This window comes from Amyelois transitella, chromosome Z (genome assembly GCF_032362555.1).
Source record: "Amyelois transitella isolate CPQ chromosome Z, ilAmyTran1.1, whole genome shotgun sequence".
Lineage (NCBI taxonomy): Eukaryota > Metazoa > Arthropoda > Insecta > Lepidoptera > Pyralidae > Amyelois > Amyelois transitella.
Window position 1 is genome coordinate 2,638,100 of NC_083535.1, and position 17,792 is coordinate 2,655,891.

The 17,792-nt window shown below is 34.2% G+C and overlaps 1 protein-coding gene across 1 annotated transcript in view; it reads right to left on the minus strand.

Moving 5' to 3' along the window:
• LOC106130568 (sensory neuron membrane protein 2) overlaps positions 1–17,792 on the minus strand; it is a 48,697-nt gene that overhangs the window by 25,408 nt on the left and 5,497 nt on the right. The window contains exons 2-3 of the mRNA XM_013329441.2: positions 17,363–17,520; positions 11,722–11,863 (exon numbers count right to left, since the gene is read on the minus strand). Of these exons, the coding sequence (XP_013184895.2) occupies positions 11,722–11,863; positions 17,363–17,520 (300 nt within the window). The remainder of the gene's footprint in view (positions 1–11,721; positions 11,864–17,362; positions 17,521–17,792) is intronic.

The window sequence follows — 17,792 nt, forward strand, 5'->3', positions numbered from 1 at the left end:
TTCAGATAACACCGCAAAAGCAGCCCCAGATTTCTATGGTAAACACAAACATTTTTGTCTCTTACGGGGAAGACACAACCAATGATAAGTTAGGCCGGATGGTTCGGTGACGGAATTCAAATTCAAATTGACATATTGCAATCATATGGTAAAAACAATCCTAAGTTTTTATATTTTTTTATTTTAGCATTTCAGTTAATATTAAGTCGAGTGACCTTTGAAAAACGCCACGCCTACGTCAAGATGCCACTTTTTGTTTTTACTTTTTAAACAAGACCAATTAGTTACAGAAATAATATAATTATTTTTCCCGCTCTAAGATTGCTTAAATTCTAAGATTTTTTTCCATATTGGTTATATTTGCACGCATTACATTACATTGCATATCGTCACGTCTATATCCCTTGCGGGGTAGATCTGTCTACCAACCGTCTTGAAAAGACTGAATGGTCACGTTCAGCTATTAGGTTTAATGATATAATTGAGATTCAAATAGTGACAAGTTGCTAGCCCATCGCCTAAAAAAGAATACCAAGTTTGTAAGCCTATCCCTTAGTCGCCTTTTACTACAAACCACACCGCACACGGCACTACACTATATTTGCACGCCCCGGTTTAATTTTCAGCATAGAAGAGAGAAATAGGGAACATATAACACCTTTGTCCCGATTAAAATCATTATTCTTTGTTTCAAGCAACCCACCATAACGTTTTCCATGAAAATCAAAACTGAATTACGAACACGTTTCACCTGTCACAGACATAAATGGATGAATTTGTATCGGAACATTTCCATGTATTTTGGTTTATTATTTTCGTTCCCTGTTAGCAAATTTAATAAACATTGTTACGTGGATATAATTTGAATGTAGAAAATCATAAAGGATTTGTTTGCACTGCATGCTGTGTGCAACAGGATAATTATATTTAGATGCAATTTAAAGCATATAACCGGTGATTTACGCTTGATATAACCGATATAACGATGTCAGAATAACGATATAGTAGGTATGTAGGTTGGTCTATATCCACACTAATAATAAAGAGAAAGGATTTGTATGTTTGTTACAAAATAAACTCAAAACCTTCTGGAGTGATTTTCACGAAATTGTATTTAGTACAAATAGACTGTTGTGAGTGACATAGTCTATTTTTTTTCTGGATTTTCTCAGGGGAGCAAAACCCCGCGCAATAGCTTGTATAAATATAAGCTAGGAAGCTGTTTGTTAGCCATTAAGGGAAAACCGTTAAATAGATTTGAGTGAACTTTTAAATGGAACTACTCCATGCTAGAGAAAGGGCAGAGATAACTTTTATGGACACATCGTTTAAAAGTTACGTTCACTTTCCTCTAACTTCATCACACAGATCACATCTTTATCCCTTACGGGGTAGACAGGACCGATAGTCACAAGTCTTAAAGTTTATGTGAAAAAGAGTTGTTGTTATTCAACACAATATACTTGGTACAAAAGCTATAACCAAGTACCTAGTACAATATACTGACTGTCATCACGAATTACATTAGTTTTTCACCTATTTAGGAACAAAAGGAAGCTCTCATTTGCTTATTGTTTCCTGACCAAAGACCATTTTGTGCCAAATTTCAAGCCTATGTGAGCAAAGCCGAGTTAAGAAGCTAACACTGGAAGAAATTCAATCACTGTGCAAGTCTGGAGCCCTTGTTAGACGCCGTGCTGTCGTATTAACTGGGCTGGAAAGTTCGAGATCGGCGCGCTGAGTGCGTTTCCTTCGTATAGCCAGACAGTTATTGAAATACTACGCCTCGTGCACTAACATCCTCTGAAGACGTTGCCATGGTAACCGCGATATCTTCAATACTAATATTAAAAATGAGAAAGTGTGTGTTTGTTAGCCATGATGGTAAGTAAACCGATAAATTGATTTTGGTAAATGTTTCTAAAGAGCAAGTTTACAGCTTGCAATCGGTAAAATTTTAGTAACATGATTTAAAGTAGTTTTCAAATCTGAACGCGAACAAAGACGTGCTCAAAAGCTGACACTTAAAGAAATTCTAAAACACTGTGCTAGTCTAGGACCCTTGTTAGACGCCGTGTTGTTTAAACTGTTCTGGAAAATTCGAGATCGGCGCGCTCAGTCACCAATAACTTAAAATACGAAGAAACGTACCTAACATTTCCTTCGTATTTTAAGTTATTGGTATATTCTTTATTCACTGTGTTACTTGCTCGTTATTCGCCTTGTGCACTTGCAATATCTGAAGACGTTGCTATTGCAGCCTACTTGTCCATTTATACTAACACAAACGACTGTCTGTTTGCTATTAGGATAAATAACTTATTTGACTTTTCATTTATTTTCATATGGAGCTAGTTTGAAGCTTGAGAAAAAACCGAAGTAACTATTAACAAATTAATGTGATAATAGAGCCATTGTGTAAACAGAGCGTATTTAAAGGCGAGTGGAGCAGCCATCAATAGCTTGCACTTTTTTAAATTTGATCAAATCTTACCGTTAAGACAAAAGTGTGTCTCAAAAATCCATATTGTTTTCTTATTCACAGATCATGTAACAAAACACCTACGCAAACAAGGCAGTGCTCAAAATCTTAAAGAAATTCGATCAGTGTTTAAGTAGTATGTGCTGTCCACTGTAAAAGTCTAGAACCCTTTTAGACGCCGTGCTGTCGTAATTTACTGGACTGGATAGTTCGAGATTGGAGCGCTCAGGGCGTTTCCTTCGTAACTAAAACCAGACAGTTTTTTGATAATTACGCCTTGTGCACTAACACTGGCTGACCTTATGTTGCTTTGGTAATTGTGTTTATTGAAGATATTAAAAAAGATTCGCGGCCGGGGCGATTAAACAATAGAAGTCAACAAAATCCTGTCCGTTAAGCTGTTTCGACACAGGATCTTTGGTAACACAGGCAACATAGTATACAGTTCTAAAAATTCATTTCGGTAAATAATTAGGAGACCTTCCCCCTTATTATGGCACGCGTGACGCCGTTTTTATAGCGCGAAAAACTTTCAGTTGTTGTTCCAGACATAATACTCTGATACGAAGTCTCGAGCAACAACTAATTTATAATAAATTCGTCAACATTTATAAACAAAAATTACAGGCATTTTTCCAAAAAAAATTGTCCTCCAATTAAAGACGAATTTTCAGATTGAGATTCAACTAGGACTATAAATACAATAAATAAATAAAGTAAATACGGCAGATGTTTCGAGTACAATACAATAAGCGCTCAAAGTATAAACTACAATGGGAAATGCACACATAAAACCACAGAGGAGCAGATAATACATTTTAAAACTCGTCCCGATCAAATCACGGGCAAGGAAGGTATTAGAAAATTATATTTTTATAAAGCTCCTACAAAACTGAAGCCCTAAAGTTCTTGTCGTATTTCTAAGGATGTACCTAATTGAAGATCTACTTATATAAAAAGGGTTCTAGGTAAAAGCTGAAGAGAAATGTGAAGTGCGCTGATCAAAGTAACGATAAATATGAAAAACTAATTCGATATATAAAATTTTAGTTTAAGTTTAATTTGCAATTAGTTTTAATTAGTAATCATTGGATAATTATAGCTTATGCCTAAGAATATTTTGTGATTGAATAAAAATTAAATTAAGTAAAAAAAGAGCACATATTTATGGAACGATTGTCAATTAAAAAAAATGCCAACGAATAAATTTTTATAATAAGGTAAGTTACGTCATATTATGCAAATAATTGGTATCCTATCAAATCAACCATTAAGTATGCACCTTCACACCGAACTCATTCTGTGATATTATTATACATTCACAATATGAAGCATTCATCACATTCAAATTTAAGAATTCAAATCTCATTTTTCTGTTTGTCATTACTCTTATCCCTACTTTATAACAATTTTGTTTCGTAAGGTATGATAAAACTATACGTATCAAACCTTGTATACCCGCAGTGTATCACTGGCCTTCATGTAAATACCTGCTAAGTAGGTTATCAAATAAACCCGTGTAATATTCTTTAAATTGCATAACAAACTCATACAAATCTACTCGAGTAAACAATAACAGATTTAGTTCATCACATACATATACTAGAGTATTAATATTTATTATATAGTGATAACAATTAATTGAGATTATACTTTTAGGCGATGGACTAACAATCTTTTACTTATTTAAATCTCAATTCCATCATTAAACTGATGAGATGAACTGAAATGAAATGACGTCCTAGTCTGTTCAAGAATGTTGGCTCTGTCTACCCCGTATGGGAAAAAGACGCGATCGTAAGTATTTATATATATGTATGTAAGTAGTAACTAGGTAAATACATATAACGTCTATATCCCTTGCGGGTTTGACAGAGCCAACAGTTTTGTAAAGACTTGTGGGCCATGTTCAGCTATTCTAGTAACTAGGTTATTAAATAAAAGTAAAAATTTTCTTGACAAGAACGTTTCACGACATATTAATTAAAGCAATAATATGCTTAACATCTTACTGAGGTTAAAAATAGTAAGCCGAATAATAAACTGAAACTAAATTATTATAAACCAATTTTCATGTTTGACTCATAGTAGGTACCTATATAATAAACATAGATAGCGCGTTCTGACTAACTCTTTAAATAATAGTTATTCTACAGAGTAATATCATTTCTGCTTTGATCAGGTCTCGTCAAGTTACCTAGATGCCCAGGGCTCGGGCCACCCCCGTGGGTGGTGCATCTCCCCCCACGCCACCCCCGCTGATGCCTGGGAAACTCTATATAAACGTTTTACAATTTCATACATACTCAGACATATAAAAAAATCACACCTCTTTCCCGGAGGGATAGGAGAGACCGATTTGATTGTAAAAGATGATTATTAAATTGTAGTTATTGGCTTTTCAAAAAAACGCTGGGCTCAATTTTCTATCAAAGGAAATGTCAGATATATAATAATAATAAATAAAGATTATCACCTCTATATTCCTAGCGGGGTAGACAGAGCCAACAGTCTTGAAAAGACTGATTGGCCACGTTCAGCTTTTTGGCTTTAAGATAGAATTGAGATTTAAATAGTGACAGGTTGCTAGCTCATTTTTTTCTAGCCCAGCTTTTTTCTATTGGTGCCGGGAACCACACGGCACTGGAGAATTAACTGTTTGATGGAAAATAGATTTAAAAATTGCCTGAAACACTGTGCAATATTTTGATTTCTGGCTTAAAATCTATACCAATGGACGTGTAAGGCAAAAAAAGTTGTTTGTAATATCTGGAATTTTTCTGCCCTGAAGCATAAACACATCAGTGCGTTTATTGGGCATCCCGTTACACCTCCGTCCTTGTTTTCTACTAAAATCCTCCCACGTTTGCAGGGAAGCAAGTGTAAATATTAAAATAAATAAAAGTTAAACGCAAAAGATTTAAATTATAAATAGCAAGTCTCATAATGTATTTCATTTTATTACAAAATCAGTAACGTGAATGTACATCAGCACATTTGTATTACATTTATATTGAAATAAGTATTTAATGGATATCGTAAAAGGTGACTAAGAAATAGGCTTATGAATTTGGGATTCTTCTTTTAGTCGATTGGCTTGCAACATGTCACTATTTGAATCACGATTCCATGATAAAGCTGAACGTGACCCTTAAGTATTTTCAAAAGAGGCTTTGTCAACCCCGCAAGGGATAAGTACGTAATTTTAGACGTGATTATTTGTATGTATTTAAATCAGACTGTTTTCGCGTCACGTTTTTATTCGTTTAGGTGTATACAGAATCAATAGCCATAATCATCAGGCTAGAACGTCATTAATAAATATTAAGGTAGGATGGCTCGTGATCTTCGGTCGTTCGATCGATTTTCAGAGATAGTGACAGGTTGCAATGTTTTCTTGATAGATTTTTACCAATTTCAATACAGTTTTCTTATTTCGTAGAAATATTTCATGTGCCCACTGAAATGGTGTGACACCCTTTTTTCATCGCTACCAGAAGCATTTAAAGGCATTAAAGATAAGATACATACATACATACATAAAATCACGCCTCTTTCCTCTTTTTAAAGATAAGATATTTTTTTTAATTCTAATGATTCCAAAAGTGTATAAAAGAATAAAATATCATTAGTCAAAATTTACCTACTGACCTTTTAGCATGGAAGTGTAAATACTATTTTTCCTTTTACAAAGGAGTATTTTGTTTAATTAAACAAAACAATAACTTTTTAACTCTTTTTCTCGTAATTAATTAACTACGCAGTAGCTGAAAATACAAGTAGATTATACACAGAGCCCTGAAGATTATGCTCCTTCTTCTTTGCTCTGTGTGTATGATAGATTGGTGATGTGTGCCTTTGTGCCTTGTAACCTGTGTTTATTTTTCTGATTTTCATTTGGTGAAGTAAAGAGTTTATCTATCTATCTATATTTTATAAGGATATTTATAGGAGGATATTTTATTTTTAGCTTTAGTTTTAATTTGAGATCATTTAAATTATTATTTCGAATATTAAAAAAAAATATGATTCATAAGTGAAGTTCTATGTTTTATTTGATACATTTGGATTACCACCAGCATTTTTAATATACATACGGCTCATACTTACAATAGATAAATCATTTTTCAGACAATTATAATTCACAGATAAAAACAATTATAAAACTGAATAAATCATGGACACGCCATTTGTACATTTAGTTATAAAACAGTACTTACAATTTAATTTGTTCAGTATACATTATAGTTTAAAAGGAAATAAATACAATTTGTAAATATTAAACAATTTTCCATTACTTGCAAAAAATATTATATATTATTCAGCACTTAATGGGTTACCATGCTAGGAAGTGTTAAAAATATTCTTTATAATAAAAATATAGTGTATATAAATATTCAGCACTTTTTAAAAGTGTTGCAAGATTTACCTGCTTCATTTTTACGAAAATGAATTTTCCTCAGTTGATACTGCTGGTACTGAAAGTTTAAAAGGAAGATGGTAAGATAAGCTTGCACTCAGTTTAGACATTAGCCGCAGGTCAGATAATTCAAGTTAGTATTATGAACAGAGCAAAGAAGTTCGTGCTTTTTGCTTACTCTGCGGAATTGAAGATTAAGAAAACGGTAAGTAAGTAAAGGGATTTGAAATTCCTGCAAATATCCGTCGTCTCACTCGCTTTGCCAATAAGACTAGGACCCTTAGAGGTATATTTTTAAATATAAATCTTTTTTAGGTACTTACTTATAGATATAATTGTACAATATAATTCCGATATTTTTTAATTAAATAGTAGGAAATAATAAATCTCTCTTAGAAAAAAGGCCAACATGAGGAACAGTGCTTGCTAAAAAACCAATTTCGGTAAAGCCACAACATATCTCTTCTGCCCTCTCTACATATATATATTTCGAGGTACACTGAAAGAGATAATATCAGACGAAAGTCCTAAATTACTACATAATATTCCCTCCTTTTTTCTGTCTGTATGTATGCGCTAATCTCTGAGAGTTGAGGACGGATTTTGTACTTGATTGAAATTTTTAAAATGGGTTTTCTGAGGAAGGTTTATGTCTATAAATGCTACTCGTGCGGTGCCGGGGTGGGTCGCTAGTAATACTTACACTGTCATCAATATCAGGGATTATTGGCAATAATGTATTTAATAATTATTATATAAACAGCCGTTTAAATGAACGCGGTCTTCTAATATTTTACAGATTGAAGAAATAATGATGTGATATAAATTGTGTATAAAACGCTTAGCTTTTTTTGTATTTATCTAAAAATGTAATAAACAGATGACTGACATGTCTATTATAAAGCATAATTGAAACAACGAATTTTGCTGAAAGGCACCCTACTGTCATGTATGAGGGAAACACTGCACCGTAAACATCCATATAGTGCGTGTAATTCACGTTCGGTCAGAACCATTTGAAGCTTAAAAGGTTTTTAATGAATCTTTAAAACATGCACGATGTCATATAAAATACATAAAATTACTTGCTCGTATTACAAATTTGATTAAATATAAAATGTGAGGCATCGTCAGAAAAATACTCGGTCGCGCTGATAAATTAAATTATAAGTTTATTTTAAAACCAGTTCTCCCGCGGGTTACATATAGTGTTGCCAACTGAAATACAAGAGATCAGATGAGATTTAGTTTTTGTATTTATATCAATATATTTTTATATTACTGCTTCTTGTAATAACACAACTACTTGCAGCTTTTTTATTTAATTATCTAATTTCTTCAGATAAGAGATCCCTTCATGGGATAAGTCCGCCATTACAAGTGATTTATTTCTTGTATAACTGTGTACTATTTCTTGAAACTGTGTAATTTTCTGTGCAATAAAGATTACAAACAAAGATTTAAAAAAATAAAAATATGAAAATGTCTGTTTTCCATGACGAAATGAGTCCTTTTTTGATCGTTTCTTATAAAAAAAATTCGTTGAATGACCTTATTTTTTTAAAATGTACGATAAAAATGAAATAATAGCATCGGAAAATCTGTAGATAAAAAACTGAGGGGCTGGCTACACTGGTTACGCGAGGCGTGCCCGCGGGTGACGCACGGCGCGAGTGGCAGGCTTCATTCCCAGCATGACCGACGTGGTTCCTCGAACTCTACTCGGAAATAAATTTAATAAAGTTTCACAAAGCTATTGTACTCTTTTTAAATATTTATTTTATGAAATTTGTACAATATTAAATTTTTTCGTGGTTGAGCCGTAGGTTTGCAAATAGCATTGTCTTGTCGGTACGTTTTTAATATGACCTAATGAAATTATTTTGTGAGAACCAAGATGCTTTCTCAGCAAAATAAATATAAACGGGACAAATTACAGAAATTGAGTCAGCCAGCTCGAGACTTTTGTTGCGAAATACTAACCCAACGATACTATTTTATAATAAATACTTCTGTAGTATATAGATATATAAACATCCAAGATCTAGGCCAATCAGAGAAAGTTCGTTTCTTCATCATGCCCTGGATAGGATTCGAATCCGGGACCTCCGGTGTCACAGACATGGTGCACTACCCATGCGCCACAGAGGCCGTCAGAAGATGTTTGTTCTATGTTTTATCTTGGTACTTTCTGGATTTTATTCTTAGGTACTTAGGCTCAATATTTGGGAAATAGAAGTGTCCCATGAGTAATTGTATTGGCATATTCTGGGTTCTTGTTTGAGTTTGTGTATCTAAAAACCGAATACGTACTTAAGTCAATTATGAAAAAACTGTCCTCTTTTGCAGCCAGGTCAAAAAACAATATCTACGCGGAGATAGGTAAAGATATTAACGAAGGTGACGATGTTAGCAAAATCGCGTTAGTATCACACAACTTGATTAGAGTGGCAGTAAATCTGATAAAAAGAACCTTGTCGGTTTTGCTTCGTCCATTAAAATTATAAAGACACCGTGTAAAACCTCCCGCTGGTATAGCAGTTCTAGGCGCTACCTCGTCGCGACCGTGCTAGCTACGGCAAAAATTGGTTTATTTTACTTTGTTTCATTTCTGCAACCAAACCTGCAACACGGTGAATTTAAAAAAAGTGACAAACCGCGCTCTGTAACGAACTGGGCGGTTTTCATAAAAATTATACAGTCCATTTCAAAGCGTTGTTTCAAAGGCCCCGGGACTGGCTTCATATAGGGCATAAATTAAAAAAATCCTATCAATATTCGGTATCGAATGCCTCACGAATTCATCCATTAGTGTTGCATTCGTACCGCATGAACATTTTGGGGTCGCCCGCAAATGTGTCAAAGGCTGCACAAATACCTATATAATTAACAGGGCTCAGCTGTCTGTCTGTCGCGAGTTCCTCGTTTTAAAATAAATTAATAAAGGACTAGCTTTTAATAAGAGAGGGAGGTTTTGGATATATACATTTAGGTATCATATGTACCTATCTATTATAATGAGAGGAAGTAGTTAAACAGAGTAAGAATTTCATATTTTTACTACTGTTTTATAGTATGTTGCGTTTAGCAAATATCAGTTGTTGACTATAAACAAAAATTTTTGATGTAAACAATTATTTTTAATACCAACTTATGTTATAAATGCGAAAGAAAGTTTATTTGTTGTCTCTTCATGCGCTAACTACTGAACTAATAAACTTGGTTCTTCTTGAAATTTTGCGTATATATAATAAAGAGTCTGGAAAAGGACGTAAAGAACATTCATGCCGGTAAAAACGTATCCGTGGGATTTGCGGAAAAGCCTGTATACTTTTGTAGGCGGCGCTAAATTCGCGCGGGCGAAGCTGCTGGTAAAAGCTACTTTTTATAGATTTTATGATGGAATAAAGCATTAAGTGACAGTTCACATGTTTAAAATCAATATTGATGATGACCTGCCTTACAAATTAGTTATTTTCGAAAATTTAACATAAAGTTTGAACGACGCATACATATACAAAAGAAAGATACATGAAAAAATCCAAGACCAGAGCCATAAATAAAAGCTAGTATTATTATAATAAATTATCATTATAAATTATTATTACAATTATTCATTCGCTCAGCAAAATTTTGTCACCCAAAGCATATATAACAATTAAAACACTAATTAGTTTGGAAAATAATTTGCGTAACTATGTATTAAATCGCGTAGTTCCGCTCAATTAAAACTATTCAATTTAGTACAAATTTATGCAAATTTTGTTCGAATATTTTTCGTCATTTAAAACACAGAGTACTGAAGTCAATAGCGCTCCGGGGACTAACGAGACCTTTTTCTTATAAACAGCGTAGAATAGAATTCGCAGAAATTTTCGTTACAAATTTCTTGGTCGCATTCGCAAATAGTAGGTAGCAAGCAAAAATACCTAATTAGTGGTAGTAAGTTATTCATTATGCTTACGATTCCAATTAGGTTTTTAGATAGTTTATTATTAGGAGTACTTGTAGAAGTTGATCAAATCAAGGTTCAGTCAATCTTCAAACTCTGAACCAATGTGCCTTCTTATCGGATAAGCCGTGAAAAGAGAGTTAATTACGCATTCATAATGTTTTTTTACATACATATAATCACGCCTCTTTTCCGGAAGGGTTGGCAGAAACAAGACTAAGTACATCCTTCTAATTTTCATGTTTCACTGGTAAATCATTCAATTAACGAATTGATATTTCTTGGCCTAGGTTTTAACTATAGTATAATAAGTATTATATTAGCTAAAGTCTAGACGTGCCTAAACTTTTTGAAATAAATCAATACAAAAAGGTCACATATAGTGAATTTTCTGTGATTTCAGTGAAATGTTGTTTGACCCGTAATAACTACCTACTACTTATTTATTTATAAATAAATTGTATATAAGTAGTAGGTAAAAAAAGGAACCACACAGCGGTTCGCTGCACTTAAGAATAAGAGCACTCTATCTCTTTCCCATGTATGTCGTGAAAGGCGACTAAGGGATAGGCCAATAAACCTGGGATTCTTTTAGGCGATGGTCTGGAAACCTGTCACGATATCAATGCCACACTGAACGTGGCCTTCCAGTCTTTATGAGACTGTTGGCTCTGTCTACCTCGTAAGATAAGACGTGATTATATGTCATAATGTAAGTTATTTAAAAATTGTACCTTATTAGGTACAATTAATAGTCTTTTATAGGTACAAATAAAAGTACTTTTTTAATTAATTAATTACCTATGTAAGTAAGTACATTATTTTTGTAGTACTCATATTAGTGTAATATAAAGCATGGAAACTCACGTGGAACGGAACATTAACGATGGTCAGAACATCGTCTTCTGTGTTGGGGTACGAGGCTTCGGCGTTGAATTCGAACACGTCCAGTCTCCGGTACACCAGGTGGTCTTCTCCAAATTCTTCTATCAGTCTTCTTTGTCGCAACCTGGGGAATGATAAAGATTTTAAAGTGGCCGCTAACTCTGTTGGTACATAGTGACTGTCATGCGGACAGACAAACCACTGGTTCAAAGATTTGAAATGTAGTAGGTATATAGGTGGTCTAGGAGTGCACTAAGAGATGATTTACCGAAATTCCCCCGGGAACAGGAATTAACGATATTTTTTGTTTTCTGTATTATTCATAATTTCCACACAGTAAGTATATTTCTGGAAAAATCCATTGTCTGATGTTAGTGTTTTCGAGATTATTGGCTCTATCTTCACCGTAAGGAATACAGATGTGATATTCGTGGAAAAAATACAAAGACCATATAATCAAACAAAATAGTACAACACACACATACACATATATAGTCACGTCTATATCCCTTACGTGGTAGACAGAACCAATAGTCCCGAAAAGACTGAATGGCCACGTTCAGCTGCTCGGCTTAATGATGGAATTGAGATCTAAATAGTGACAGGTTGCTAGCCCATCGCCTAAAAAAATGGACCGCAATTTTATAAGCCTATCCCTTACTGGCCTTTTACGACATCCATGGAAAAGAGATGGTCTTATTCTTTTTTGTATTGGTAAAATAGAACAAATACATATTAAGTCAACAAAACAGAATTATTGCAATGTAAACGTTATTACAGGGACATACTCGTACAATTCAATTCAGGCATATTCTAGTTCTTTTGTTTTGTCGACAGTACTTCATTTATCCAAACCTGTGTTTTTATTGTCATCTGATAGCAAGGAATGTTCTTTGTCTCTTTGATATACGAAATTAAAAGCATTCCGCTATATGCATTCAGTTGTCTGTTCAATATCAGAAAGAACTGATGAGAAAACTGTTGTATTTTTAAATGGATTAACTCATCCTACTAACATTATAAATGCGTAAGTTTGTGAGTATGTCAGTATGGAAGTTTGTTACTCTTTTACGCAAAAACTACTGAACCGATTACGATGAAATTTGGTATGTAGGTAGCTGAAGACCCAAAAAAACATAAAGGCTACTTTTTATCCCAGAGTTCCCGCGGGATTGATAGGGTTTCCATCCGGACGAAGTCGCGGGCGGCCTCTAGTACTTCATAAAGGCAAGTAAAGTTATAATATATATGAATCTGAAATTTCACATGTATTTAGAGGTTATGAATTGTAAAACTCCAATGTTGGAAAGAAAACATTTACTAACTTTATTAAAATCTCGTTTAATGTATCGGAGTAGTTCCTTTCAATGTTTAATTAAACACGTGTTATTATTTGCTCAACAAAAGTTTAAGTTACTTAATTATGCCTTATAATAAGACAACTAGGATACAAATAACACACAAGTTGCAATTATCCTTTATACAACTAATTGTATAGTGCCGTGTGGTTTCCGGCACATTTAAAACAGAACCACTCCATATCTTTCCCAAAGATGTCGTAAAAGGCGATTTAGGGATAAGCTTCTAAACTTGAGATTCTTCTTTTAGGCGGTAGGTTATCAACCTGTTACTATTTTAAACTCAATTCTATCATAAAGCCTTACCGCTGAACGTGGCCTTTCAGTCTTTTCAAGACTGTTGGCTCTGTCTACCCCGCAAGGGATATAGACGTGACTATATGTATATTATATAATTATGCATATTTCGTAGCATCTCTTAAAACTATAATAATGTCATTCAGCTAAATTTATCTTTCGGGTCTTGCGACTATTGGCTATGTCTACCCCGTAAGGAACGTAGACGTAATGTCCCTGTCGGTAACAATCTAAGTCACTTGCTGTATATGCCAAAGGGGCTCAGAATTTCAGAGGCAACAGGCTAGAACTAAGTAAGTCACGAATAAGTTATGACAAGTAAGAGGTATTTGCATAGGTACTAAATAACGAATGTGTTAGTCTCAAGTTTTAGTGGTTATAGTGAGAAATAATATAATTATATTTAATTTTTGTCTAAGTAATAGTATTTTAAATTGCATACGATCGAGTCTTTTACCTTGCGGGCAGACAAAAACAGTCTTGAAAAGACTGAAAGCCGACGTTCAGCTGTTTGTTAATGATGGAATTGAGATTCATATAATGACAGGTTGCTAACCTATAAAGTCCATCGATTACAAGATAAATCCCAGGGTTTATCAGCCTATCCCTTTAGTCGCTTTTTACTACATCCATGGGAAAGATATGGAGTGATCCTCTTCTATAGTGCCGTGAACCATTAATCCGATTTCTATGCATTGAGCAACGATTTTTATCTATACTAATATTATAAAGCTAAAGAGTTTGTTTGTTTGAACGCGTTAATACTGGTTCGAATTGAAAAATTCTTTTTGAGTTGAATAACGCATTTATCGAGGAAGGCTTATAACATCACGCTGCAACTATAAGGAACAAGGAAATAATGAATTATCTGAAGAAAAAAAAACGGGGAAAATTATTCATCCTTGAGGGCTTTTATAATGCCTAAAATAACTATTCCACGCAGACGAAGTCGCGAGCACAGCTAGTTTTTGATAAAATCAATATGTAACGTATTTGTGTTGTGGCTAGGGTAACCAGATTCATCTACTGGTATCGCCTGTTCATATGATTTCATCCATTTTCCCGAATGGAATTTTAATAGAAGCAATATCAACGTGGCTTAGAATCATTTCAAAACTAGTTCACGAATGGAATTTTATTGAAAACAATACGTACCTACGTGCGGTTTAGGATCATTTCAATGTTTACCTACCTAGTTTCATTTTGATATGCATCGGTTTAATAAATGTTTTTGGTTGTGGTAACTTTTGACAACCATTGGTTTTTTAGTCTTTTCAACCATAGTTTTATTTTATTTTTCACAAAAAGTATCATTTTGTTTTTCAATTAATTATGAGTAGGTATATTACAATAATTACCTATTATAAATAAATAATTTGTGTCGCCTGAGTTAAGAACAGACCTTTCTTAGATTAGACTGAGTATAAAAAAAAAAAAAAATTACTTTACATACAAACATATATTCACGTTTATATCCCTTGCGGGGTAGACAGAGCCAATTGGGGAAGGACTACTCCCTGTCTTTCCCACGGTAGTCGTAAAAGGTGACTAACGGATGGGGACGGATTAGGAGTAAATAAAGCTTATTTTTATTTCTTTTTAATCACGTCTGTATCCCTGGGCGGTAGACAGAGCAGGGATGTAGACAGAGCAAACAGTCTTGATAAGACTATAACTAAACTGTTTTGCTTAAGAGGGAATTCAGATTCAAATATTATTACTATTTGAATCTGAAACCATCGCCTACGAGATGAATCCAAAGTTTGTTAGCCTTTCCCTTAGTCGCGTTTTACGACTACCATGGAAAAGATATGGGAACAAAAAAAAACAAGGGAAGACCATCTAGAAATTAAACGTTTCGTGTCAGATATAAAGCCAGATATAAAACACAATTGCACTAATTCCGAGTATCCAATCATTGCAACTGGACTGGCATCTGTGGTATTGCACAGATTTCACACGGCTCAGATTAAAAAGGAAAGAGACATCAAGTCTCATAAAAAGATGACTAATTTTTAACCCTTATGGCTGCTGTAATTTCTCTTTATAACGAAAGATTATATTCTTTAGTGAAAAGATCATAAAATAAAAGTAAGGATACATATTTGTATCTGGTCCCAAATTTTACTTAGGTATATGTATTATTCTCGTAATTGCCTGCAATATTTCTTATTGCTTTCTGAAATAAAGACTTAAGCTAAAGTTAAAAGACTTTCCAAATCATGTTTGCCATTTTAGTATATTTTTTAATTATTTTCATTCTCGACTCAAAATTCCAGTCGTTAACGGGAGTCTAGTTCCATAAAATTGAGGCTAGACTTTAAGACTCTCTCATCCCTAGCTTAAGGTACGCGAAGTATCCGAATCCAGCGAAAGGGTGTGAGTGATTGTTCTGTTTAGTACAGTCAACTGCATATGATGTTAACATCAAATGTTCTTCCTTCTGGATTTAGTTCCGGCTGCATCCTCACTACTCTGTGGAGGAGCCCGGGGTATTATGACTTTGACCATGAACCGTAGATTGGGCGAGCGAGGATTTTTCCTTCGCTTCATCCACATTCATAACTCTCTTCATGCAAGCTCGGCGGTTTGGGGTACTCTTGACCTAACCCTTTACCAGGACGTCCTTAATTTGATCAAGATACGTTCGTCTAGGTCTTCCCACTTCGACCTTTCCCTCCACACTCTCCTTGTATATTTGCTTAGTCAACCTGCTTTCATTCATCCTCTCCACATGACCAAACCATCTTAATATACTATTTTCTATTCCTGTAACTACATCTTCTTTCATATTACAACATTCCCTTATCACGCTGTTCCTTATCCGGTCACTCAACTTGTTGTATGTGTTTTTGAAAAATAAATTACTGTATTTCACAATCACTCGATTTAACAAGTATTTAAAAATGGCTACGAGGTCATTCTATAGACATATCATCCACGTATAATGATACGTTTTCGATCTAAAATAAAACTTTATATGAGCTTTAAAAGAAATTGCATGTAAGTATACAGTTTAATTAGTACTAATAATCATTAGGTACATTATAATTGCTTATTTCTTAAATTTGTAAAAACTACTTTCTCCCTTTTAAAACATTCTATCTAATAATCAGTTTATCACTATCAAAATTCGAGTCATTGTTATTTGAAAGAAATAAATATAAGCAGTACTTAATTAGTGTCTCATTTCTTAGTATATTAAATGATTTTATAATTTTCTATCTTACAAAGGTCGGTGGAAATTGAAAACACTGTTATTCGCCCGGCTGTCGCTTTGTGGTGGAAGCTTTCATAGTTCACATTGAGCGAAGGGAAATATATTTTATTACAACGAACATATAACTCAAAATGGCTTGCACTCGCACTGCAAAGAATTTGAACTAAAATATTGTTATTTTGTTTCTAACTGCATTTTCATTTTCGATGTTTTACCTCACCGTAAGAGTTTCTGGTAGCACTCGAAACGAATGTACCTACATAAATCTGAAAAGAGTATTTTGTGCAGTAGAATTTGAACCCGTACCTCCTGGTGCGGCACGCCTTTTTTTCAACTACTTTAACGGTTAGACCATCGATGTGCTCCGATAATTAAAACTAGAGAATTCGATGTATAAAACAACTTTGAACAATGAACTGGACAACAAAACGACGACAAAAGTTGACAAACTTATATTTTCGGGCGTATGCATATGTTTTGTATGAACTGAACTATATCCACCTATTAATAAGTTTTTCATTTTTATTCTATGTTCTGACTACAAATTCCTAAATATTACAATTTCTCCTTTATATTATGTGCTCACTTGCCAAATTCCATGATTCTAGGATTGGGGTATAGGTTTTGATTTTCAAGAGTCTTGACAGACGGACCACCGAGTGATCCTATAAGCGTTAATTTTGCGGTACGGTACCCTAAAAAGGGGCGCTTCAAATTGTCTTGACACGAAATATGTTTGTAACTCTACCTGTATATATAAGGCCCCACTTCCCTCAGGATCGGCACGGCTCCCATGGCTACCGAGTCAGGGTTGGTGACGTTGAACAGCCTCACCGTGAAGTTCAGGGCGAAGGGCACATCCTCGAACCGCTCTATGGCTTCCGTGTCGTTTAGGAGGATCACCTCCTGCAACCAAGGGATTTATCCGTTACAGAGCCAACAGTTTCAAAAAGCTATTTCAAATTCCTTTACATATCCTTTTTAATAAATTTTACCTTTTTACAACATACATATATACAACATATAAATATGTCTATGTCCCTTCCGGGAAAGACAGAGCCAATACAGTCTTGAAAAAACTAAAAGCTATGATCAGCTGTACGACATTGTTTGAATTTCAAACAGTGACAGGTTGTTAGCCCATCGCCTTTAAGAAGAATCCCAAGTTTATAAAGGAG